This window comes from Austrofundulus limnaeus, unplaced genomic scaffold, assembly GCF_001266775.1.
Source record: "Austrofundulus limnaeus strain Quisiro unplaced genomic scaffold, Austrofundulus_limnaeus-1.0 Scaffold353, whole genome shotgun sequence".
NCBI classification, from domain to species: domain Eukaryota; kingdom Metazoa; phylum Chordata; class Actinopteri; order Cyprinodontiformes; family Rivulidae; genus Austrofundulus; species Austrofundulus limnaeus.
The window spans coordinates 270,072-279,531 of record NW_013952755.1 but is presented as its reverse complement, the minus strand read 5'-3'; the positions used below and the strand labels follow the sequence as shown (position 1 = coordinate 279,531).

The 9,460-nt window shown below is 44.9% G+C and overlaps 1 protein-coding gene across 3 annotated transcripts in view; it reads right to left on the bottom strand.

Moving 5' to 3' along the window:
* Nucleotides 1-9,460, bottom strand: part of nox5 (NADPH oxidase, EF-hand calcium binding domain 5) — a 14,173-nt gene that overhangs the window by 1,002 nt on the left and 3,711 nt on the right. The window contains exons 1-16 of one of the 3 annotated variants that reach the window (XM_014022999.1): nucleotides 8,161-8,490; nucleotides 5,836-5,959; nucleotides 5,434-5,584; nucleotides 5,032-5,242; nucleotides 4,723-4,960; nucleotides 4,489-4,642; nucleotides 3,367-3,539; nucleotides 3,109-3,291; nucleotides 2,864-2,996; nucleotides 2,663-2,796; nucleotides 1,696-1,899; nucleotides 1,504-1,548; nucleotides 1,228-1,352; nucleotides 745-823; nucleotides 573-672; nucleotides 167-333 (exon numbers count right to left, since the gene is read on the bottom strand). In XM_014022999.1, the coding sequence (XP_013878453.1) occupies nucleotides 167-333; nucleotides 573-672; nucleotides 745-823; nucleotides 1,228-1,352; nucleotides 1,504-1,548; nucleotides 1,696-1,899; nucleotides 2,663-2,796; nucleotides 2,864-2,996; nucleotides 3,109-3,291; nucleotides 3,367-3,539; nucleotides 4,489-4,642; nucleotides 4,723-4,960; nucleotides 5,032-5,242; nucleotides 5,434-5,584; nucleotides 5,836-5,955 (2,217 nt within the window). In that variant the 5' untranslated portion in view covers nucleotides 5,956-5,959; nucleotides 8,161-8,490. Of the gene's footprint in view, nucleotides 1-166; nucleotides 334-572; nucleotides 673-744; nucleotides 824-1,227; nucleotides 1,353-1,503; nucleotides 1,549-1,695; nucleotides 1,900-2,662; nucleotides 2,797-2,863; nucleotides 2,997-3,108; nucleotides 3,292-3,366; nucleotides 3,540-4,488; nucleotides 4,643-4,722; nucleotides 4,961-5,031; nucleotides 5,243-5,433; nucleotides 5,585-5,835; nucleotides 7,462-8,160; nucleotides 8,491-9,460 lie in introns of those variants that run through there. The other 2 variants (XM_014023000.1, XM_014022998.1) reach the window with 2 other exon arrangements.

The window sequence follows — 9,460 nt, the reverse complement described above, 5'->3', positions numbered from 1 at the left end:
ACACAGACACACACACACACACACACACACACACACACACACACACACAGACACACAGACACACACACACACACACACACACACACACACACACACACACACACAGTTTCCTCAGGCAGCAGATCAGACCAGGTTACCAGCAGTTACAGACTGACTGAGGTCTCACCTTCTCCCAGCGGGGTCGGCCCGGCTGGGTTCTGGTCTTCAGGCCCGTGATGGAGTCCTTCTTCTCCTTCTTGGCCAGAAGGTCGAGCGCCATCTGCAGACCGATGGCCTTCATGTCGTTCTTACTGAGCGCCGACGTCATGTACATGTGCATCTCCAGGAAGCGACCTGAAGGGTCAGAAGATCACAGAGTCGGTTTCTGTTTCCAGGTTTGACCCAACAGGCTCCTGAGAGCTTCGTCTGTTCTCAGGTTTTAGTTTTTTCTCAGGTTTTAGTTTTTTCTCAGGTTTTAGTTTTAAACTCTGACATGAAAAGGAAGCTCTAACAGGAGGTTTAGAACCTGAGGCTCCTCAGTTCTCCTCATTCAACAGATGAAAGCTGAGCTCAGACAGTTAAAGCAGCTCCACCTTCTGGCTCCTCGTCAGCCTGCTCCAGCTCCAGTTTGGTCAGCAGACTGACGAACCACTCGAAGGCCTTCTGGTCCCGGTTGATCCAGATGAAGTCCACCTGCGGGGCGGAAACACACGGGTTCGGTTCTGACGGGTCGGGAGAGGAAACTGCAGCACGACGAGTTCTTACTTTACGCAGCTTCATGTCGTCGTCTTTAATGTTTTCACACCACGAGTGGCTGGGACAGTGGTGCTTCCTCATCCGGTACCTGAGACACAAACAACAAACAGACACACAAACAAACAAACAGACAAACAAACAAACAAACATACACACAAACAAAAAAACATACACACAAACAACAAACAGACAAACAAACAAACAAACATACACACAAACAAAAAAACATACACACAAACAACAAACAGACACACAAACAAATAAACAACCAAACAAAAACACAGATGAGTTTATCAGAGAGGAAATAAACTAATGGTTTAACAGATATTAAAATAAATATATTTATTTTTATGGTTAAAAAAATAAAATCTGTTTTTCTGTGTTTTTGTGAAAAAAAGAATTTTGTAGGAAAAAAAAGTTGTTGAAATATTTCATCTTGACTGGATGAGCTCTGAAGCAGGGCAGAACCAGTGTGGTGGACCAGGTTCTGACCGGTACATGATGCTCTGCAGGATGGAGGCGAAGGGCGTGATGCCGATTCCCGCTCCAATCAGGACGGCGTGTTCAGAGGCGAAGATCTGCCGGGTCGGGGTGCCGTACGGTCCGTCTACGTAACACTGACACAGAAAACAGAACCCGCTCAGAACCACCTGGGACCACAGCTGCAGGTTCTCAGTGGTCCAGGACCTGCTGATCCGAACAAGCTGAACCAGAGGAGATATCAGCAGCCTCTGCAGAGGGTTCAACTGTTTTTAATCAAATCTTTACCTTGATGTTGCAGAACCTGTGGTTCTCACCAAACTTGGCAGGAATCTGCAGAAAAAACCAGAAGCAGAGGATCAGAAAGATGAATTAAATCAGAATTATCTTCAGATAATTAAAGAAGGTCTAACATGACACAGAGGATGATGTCATCCTTCAGCATCAGACCCTTTTTTCTGTATGAAACCTGCTGGAGACCTCTCGCAGTTGGAGGGCCTCTCCTCTTTCTGCCGGCCCCGGCTCATCTGGAGTGGGTTTCAGGGACCCCTGAGAACCTGACTCTGAGGCTGGTCCTGCTCCGGACTCTGGTCCGTTCTGACGGAACGAGGTCAGCTCAATGGAGTCGTCCTCGTTGGACGCCACGCCTCTGCTGGAGTCAGAGGAGTTGAACATGTTGTCCTTCTGGAGACAAACAGAGAGCTATGTTTCTGCAGCCAGATGTTCCCCAGATGTTTCCTGAATGTTCCTCTTATGTTCCCTATGTGTTCCTCTTATGTTCCCCATGTGTTCCCCTGATGTTCCCCAGATGTTTCCTGAATGTTCCTCTTATGTTCCCTATGTGTTCCTCTTATGTTCCCCATGTGTTCCCCTGATGTTCCCCAGATGTTTCCTGAATGTTCCTCTTATGTTCCCTATGTGTTCCCCAGATGTTGCCTAGATGTTGTCCAGACGTTCTCTAGATGTTCCTCATATTTGCCCCAGATGTTCTCCAGATGTTCCTCATACATTACCTATATGTTCCTCATATTTCCCCCAGATGTTCGCCAGATGTTCCCTAGATGTTCCTCATATGTTCCCTAGATGTTCTCCAGATGTTCCCTAGATGTTCCTAATGTTCCATAGATGTTCCTCATATTTCCACCAGATGTTCCCTAGATGTTCCTCATATGTTCCCTAGATATTCCTCATATTTCCCCCAAATGTTCCTCATATGTTCCCCCAGATGTTCTCCAGATGTTCCCTAGATGTTCCTCATATGTTCCCTAGATGTTCTCCAGATGTTCCCTAGATGTTCCTAATGTTCCATAGATGTTCCTCATATTTCCACCAGATGTTTCCCATATGTTCCTCATATGTTATCTAGCTGTTTCTCATATTTCCCCCAGATGTTCTCTAGCTGTTCCTCATATGTTCCTAAGATGTTCCCCAGATGTTCCTCACAGACCTCCTGCTGCCGGTGCTGCCTCAGGCTGGTGGTCAGTCTCTTGGGATGAAGCTCCTGGCTCTCGGGTTGTTTGAAGTACTCGTAGAGCCGGTTGGTCCACTGACCCATGGAGCGCACGTGAAGCCACATGGTGTCTGCAGGTCAAAGGTCAAAGGTCACAGCCCAGAATTTGGTCTAAGTCACACCTGAACCAAGCAGCACCTGACTGCTCCGGAGCGCTGCTGATGGTGAAGGGGTGCCACTCGTATTTGGCGATCTTGGGGATGTTGATGTAGATGTAATCTCCAGGTTTGAAATGGAAGAACTGAGGGCGGCGGATGACCAGATGAGTCACCTGAGAATCAAACACAAAAGTCAGATGACATCATGTGTTACGTTAAACAAGTATTTCTTCATTTACTTTAAAAAGGATCAAAAGAAATGTCCCTGTCAGGTGTTCTGGACACCTTGGACGGCAGCAGGTTGACCTCCACGATGTAAAGACCTCCCATCCGAGACACGGCGATTCCTACGATCTTCTCCAGCAGGAAAACCAACCCTGGAACCACAAACCACTTCCAGAAGTTTGCACAGTGGATGATGAGGATGATCCAGACCCAGATGTAGGACAGGTGAGTCCAGTAGAACACCTGGAGGGGACAAAACCTACGCTCAAGACAAAACCCAAACAGGACCCGCTTCATGGAGGGGAGCTGGACTCGGACCTCGAAGTGTCCGCTGCGTCGTACGAAGGTGCTGGAGCAGATCACCATGAGGAAGATGAGCAGCTGGAGGACGACTCCGGTGAGAGAGGCCGTCCCCTTCACCCAGCCGACACCCGGCCTGGTGGTGAACAGGTACTCCCACAGACTGAAGTCACCGCTCGCCGACATCCGAGCTGAGACAGAACACAGAGCTCAGGGACAACCGGTCTTCTGTCTTTATGTTTGTACGATGTTCACACAACTCTTTTCATCTTTTGAATTTATTTAACTAATCTGTTGCTACTTTCTTTGCTTTTAGCTAGAACTTTGTAACTTAGCTAGTGTGATGCTAATTTTAGATTTCAGCTAATATTTAAGATTTTTGGCTAGAAGTTTACTACTTTTATGTTTTGACAGTGTTTTGCTACTTTTAGCTTGGATTATGTTACTTGTAGCATTTAGCTAGCTTTTTGCTGCATCTAGGTTTTATCTAATATTAAGGTTTTTGGGCTAGAGATTTGCAACTTAAGATTTTGATGGCATTTTGCTTTTAGCTTGCTTTACGCTACTTGTAGGATTTAGCTAGTCTTTTGCTACTTTCAATCACAGCTAATACTAATTTATTTCTGACTAGAAATTTACTACTTAAAATTTTGATGGTATTTTGCTACTTTTAGCTTGCCTTACGATACTTGTAGCATTTAGCTAGCTTTTTGCTATATTTAGGTATTAGCTAATATTAATATTTTTGGGCTAGAGATTTGCAACTTACGATTTTCATTGTAGTTGCTTCTTTTAGCTTGCCTTATGCTACTTGTAGCATTTAACTAGCTTATTTAGCTAGCTTTTTGCTACTTTAGGTTTTAGCTAACATTTAGGTTTTTTGGCTGGAAATTTGCAACTTAAGATTTTGACGGTGTTTTGCTACTTTTGGCTTGCCTTACGATACTTGTAGCATTGAGCTAGCCATTTGCTACTTTTACTTTTTAGTTAAGTTTCAGCATCTTCATCAAATTTCAGCAAGATCTCAGCATTTAAACATGAAACAACAGAAGGTTTTAGTTCAACTGTCACCTGATTCAGGTGTGTGTGTGTGTGTGTGTGTGTGTGTGTGTGTGTGTGTGTGTGTGTGTGTGTGTATACCAAAGTTGACCACGTGCGCAGCGGTGTGCACCACAGTGAAGAAGAGGATGGCGTAACCCACGATCTGATGCAGCAGGATGTTCTGGTCCAGAGGCAGGACCCGGACCACCCAGGTGGCTCTGATCCAGGTTAAACAGCGGCGCAGCATCAGCACCTGGACACACAGACAGGTGAGGGGACCGGACCGGACCAGGACAAAGGGTGTTGGTATAAAACAGAATGTGGTTCTGGTACCATGACGAAGGTGCAGTTGAAGTTGAGACACTGGCCGCAGCCCTTGGCCAGCATGAACCAGCCGCCGCCGTAGCGGTGGTACAGAGCGGCGCAGACGAACAGCGCCAGGTTGAGGAGGGCGTACACACACAGGAAGAGCAGCTTCCTGCTGTTGTTCTGCCAGTAGGCCCGGGTCAGGTACCGATGGGTCTGAGGCTTCTTCTGGTCCACATCAGGAGGCTTCAGCCAGTTGGCAGCGCTGTGGAGCAGAACCAGGTGGTTACAGAACCTGACCCCGCCCCTCAGAACCTGCAGACAGAACCAGCTCACCTGATGGTCAGGTTCTCCATCACCTCTGGGAAGTTCTCCAGCTCGGCCTTGAGCTCCTCGAAGGTGATGGACCCGCTGTTGTCCTGGTCAGCGGACTCGAACAGAACCAGGGTCAGGGCCTCCAGTTTCTCCTCCGGCAGAGAGATGGCGCTCTCCTGCAGACACGACTTCAGAACCGTTTTCAGCTCGTCTGGGTCGATGGAACCGCTGCCTGTCAGCACAAACAACCAGAACCTTCAGGAAAAGAACCCTGAAGGTCCTGAAGACCCGGGTCAGCAGACCAGGTTCAGAACTTATCACATTTATCTGAAACTTCTTGTGCTCTGGTTCTAGAGGTATGGTTCTGGTTTTAGAGGTATGGTTCTGGTTCTGGTTCTGGTTCTGGAGGTGTGTGAAACGGACCGTCCACATCGTAGACCTGGAACAGGAAGCGGAGCTTGTCGGTCTCAGTTCCATGGATCAGGAGGTTCAGAGCTTTGAGCAGCTCGTCCAGAGAGATGGATCCGCTCTGGTCCGAGTCGAACAGAGCGAAGAAACGCTCTGCGAAGAAGGACTGAACACAAACAAACACACACACAAACAAACAAACAAACAAACACATACACACAAACAAACACACACAAACAAACAAACACACAAACATACACACACAAACACAGTTGGTGACAGCTGGCCTCCTAAGAGCAGGCAGCATGAATTATTAAAGTTTAAACAAGCAGAAAAGAAGCTAAAATTAACGTAGAGGCTGAAAGCTAAATGATCCAAACAGCAGCTGAAAGCTAAATTGAGCTAGGTGTTTCTGACCTCTTTGACCTTCAGGGCGGTTTTAAACTCGTGGAGGTCGATCTCTTTGTCCTCTCCTGCGATGCTCTCAAACTGTTTGGTGACCCACTCCAGCCAGCGAGTGTCGTCATCTGAACTCATGTTGCTGCAGAAACACACAGCTGAAAGCATTAGCATGTAGCTGAAGCATCTAAAGCTTGTATTTCTGGTGAAAGGGGGTGGGTCCTGTGATCTGTTGGGAGGAGATGAGCATCTTTAGTTTCCTGTCTAAAAACAAACTGATGTTTAAGAAGTAAAGGTCAGAGCTCTGATCCTGAGTGGGTTTGTCCAAATATGACAAATAAAAATCTGTTAATGTTTATCTTTCTATGACAACAGTCAGAGTCTTTTTATTCTCATCCATTTTGTTTCTTCGGTGGTTCCCATGGTAAAGAGAAAAATGTTGTTTAAGGGACAGAGATGCAGCTGGAGCCGACTGGAGAACATTCAAAGACCTGGGTTTTCCCTGGACAGTTTGTGAGGACTTCAGAAACAAAACGAGAGGAGAGATGGAAACGTTAGAAGAGAAATCTGATGATCTAAGAGCTACAAAAAAATAAAATAAATAAAATAAAATAAAATTCAAACATGGCCATAAAAGGTACAAAAACAGGTAGGGTTTTAGTCCTTTTTTGAAGGATTCTGCAGTTTGTAGTTCCCTTAAATGATCTGGGAGTGAATTCCACAGACGAGGAGCAACAGTGCAGAAAGCTCGGTCCTCCATGGTGCTGAGCTTTGTTCTGGGGATTTGGAGAGAGCAGGAGTTACCAGAACGGAGAGAACGAGTTTTATTGTGTGGARGGAGCAGTTCAGTGCATTTCCATGTATGCACTGGTGCGTCAGAAGACCAGTCTGGTACTGGATTCTGGCAGGGACAGGAAGCCAGTGAAGAGAATGCAGAACAGGTGTGATATGGTCATGTTTTCTGGTTTTTGTCAGAAGATGTGCTGCACTATTTTGGATGAACTTGAGTTTTTGAAGATTTTTATTTGAAATACCAAAGAGAATGGAGTTGCAATAGTCCAGTCTTGAAGATTTAAAGGCATGTACAAGTTTTTCAGCGTCCAGTTGAGAGAGTAATGGGATGAGACTGGCAATGTTTTTAGATGAAAAAAAGAGGTTTTGCACAGATGTTTCATGTGGGTGTCAAAGGAAAGGTGAGGGTCAAAATGGACACCAATGTTGGTGACTGTAGTGGAAAGTGGGATGTCCTGTCCAGAAAAGGTTATGGATGTGATGGGGGATGACTGAACCTGACGAGGAGTGCCAATCAGCATCGCCTCAGTTTTGGAGCTATTCAGTTGAAGGTAGTTGTTGTTCATCCATGACTTTATGTCCTCCAGACAGGCTGTGAGTGAGGACAGTGATGATGAGGAGGATGTAGAGGAAGAAACAGATGGATAACGGTCCATTTTTAAATAAAGCTGAGTGTCATCAGCATAACAGTGGAAACATATTCCATGGTGGCTGATGACTTGTCTGAGAGGCAGCATGTAAAATGTGAAAAGAGTAGGACCAAGAACTGACCCCTGAGGAACTCCACAAGTGACCGTATGAGTCTTTGACTTGGCTTCTCTGATGGCAACATATTCAGTTCTGTCAAAGGTAGGACCGGAACCAGTCAAGGACAGTATCATGAAGTCCAACAGCTTGTGAGAGACGGTTGAGGAGGATATTGTGGTCAGTAGTGTCAAATGCTGAGGACAGGTCGAGAAGGATTAGAAGAGACGGTGAGCCTGCATCTGCTGCCATCAACAGGTCGTTGGTGACCCGGATTAAAGCCGTTTCAGTGGAGTGTGAAGAGCAAAAACCAGACTGACACTTGTCAAACAGCTTGTTTGATTTGAGGTGATTATTTGAATCCATCAGCTGAGTGTTTACATGCTGTAATGAGTTTATGCTTCATAATAAAAATAAACAGGTCATTTTAATATTTTATCTGAACAAAAAGAAATGCTGACTCAGGAAGGTGCAGCTTCATTTCTTCATATTAGTTGAATTTTTAAAAGTTTAATTTCATCTGGTTCTGATTTTACGAAGCTGTAAACTTTAGTTTAAATAAAAAACTTGAATTTGATCCAATTTGGCTTAAATTAATTAGAAACCTGTGCATTTAATCTGTTTACTACAAACTATAAAAACCAGCTCAACATTAACCGATTAAAGTAAAACGAATCAGATTTAACTAAACTAATCAAACAGTTTGAGTCTGCAGCAAGAAAAAACATTAAAACTCTTTATAAATTAGATTAAATGATCCTTTTCTCAGCTGTTAAATAAAACAAACTGTTTTCAGATCAGTTTTACCTGCAGAGGAAGAAGCTTCGTCCTCAGCTGCTGAAGTTCTGCTGCTCAGACCACCGGACCTGAGTGTTTCTGCTGCTGAGTGTCAGCTGCAGTCGACAACCTGCCTCACACACACACACACACACACACGCACGCACGCACGCACGCACACACACACACACACACACACACACACACACACACCCTCCTCTGCTCTCAGCACCGTCCTGCTCAATCAACATGTTTCATTGTTTCAAACATCGACATTTCAAAGACCTCTGCTCTATCATCATCATCATCATGTAGGGGTCACCTCGAGTGAAGAAACAAGATTTACTGCCTCGGAGCAGGCCTCGGACAGGCCTGACGAGAAGGCAGGAACACTGAACTCTATTTAGGCCATGACAGGTCATTTCAACCTAGAAGAGAACCCCCCAGTTCTCTTAATCAGATAATGAACAGAACAATCTTTTCTGTTCGTGATTCATTTGTTCTTTAACTAAGAATGTTTATGCATTTGTTAATCATATAATGACTGTCACAAAGAAAGTGGAATCACTTCTACTCTTTTATCGTGCCTAAAAGATTAATTAATGGTATAAAAAATCACAGAGGAAATCATCACCATGTTTTCATTGTGTTTTTATATAAATCACTGTTTTTATTTTACTGGAAACATCAGTAAAATAATTTTGAGTTTTCTTGAGAAAATCTTTCATTTATCTGGACCAACAAATGGCTCAGACTGATTACTTAAACAGAAATGTTAATTAATCATCATAAATGTTTTACAGTGATTTCTCTTAGAGTCTATCAGAAAGAAAAGCTAAAGAAGAGGTTATCATTCTGTTGTGACAACCACAGAATTTGTCCTTGCCCTGGCGCCAGCTGGCAAAGCTCTTATCTTCCTTTCTTTCTCTGACTCATTCTAAGCCTGAGGGCGGAACCAAATTCGTCCGCTTCTATTACTAACACAGACGACTTTGAGAGATGGAACACTTCTTCCTGGATGCAAACGGGGAAGAAAAGCTGAGTTCTCTTCGGAGAAACCAGCTCGGCCCGTATACTTTGCCCATAAGCCAAATAGGGGAATATACGGCCGAGGCAGGGGCAAGCCGCCGCCTGCCTACACTGAGACTACAAGTCTCTAAGTGTTTTTCACCTCCTGAGGGGTAAATTTTATTTTGAAAGCCCAACCGGATACTCCAGCTTGAATCTTTCTGGCGAAGATCGAAGCAGACGAAAGTTGCCTAAATAACACTTTTTCGCCAAGGAACAGTGAGCGGGCCGAACAAACGTTCCCTGACTGGTCTGAGGTGAG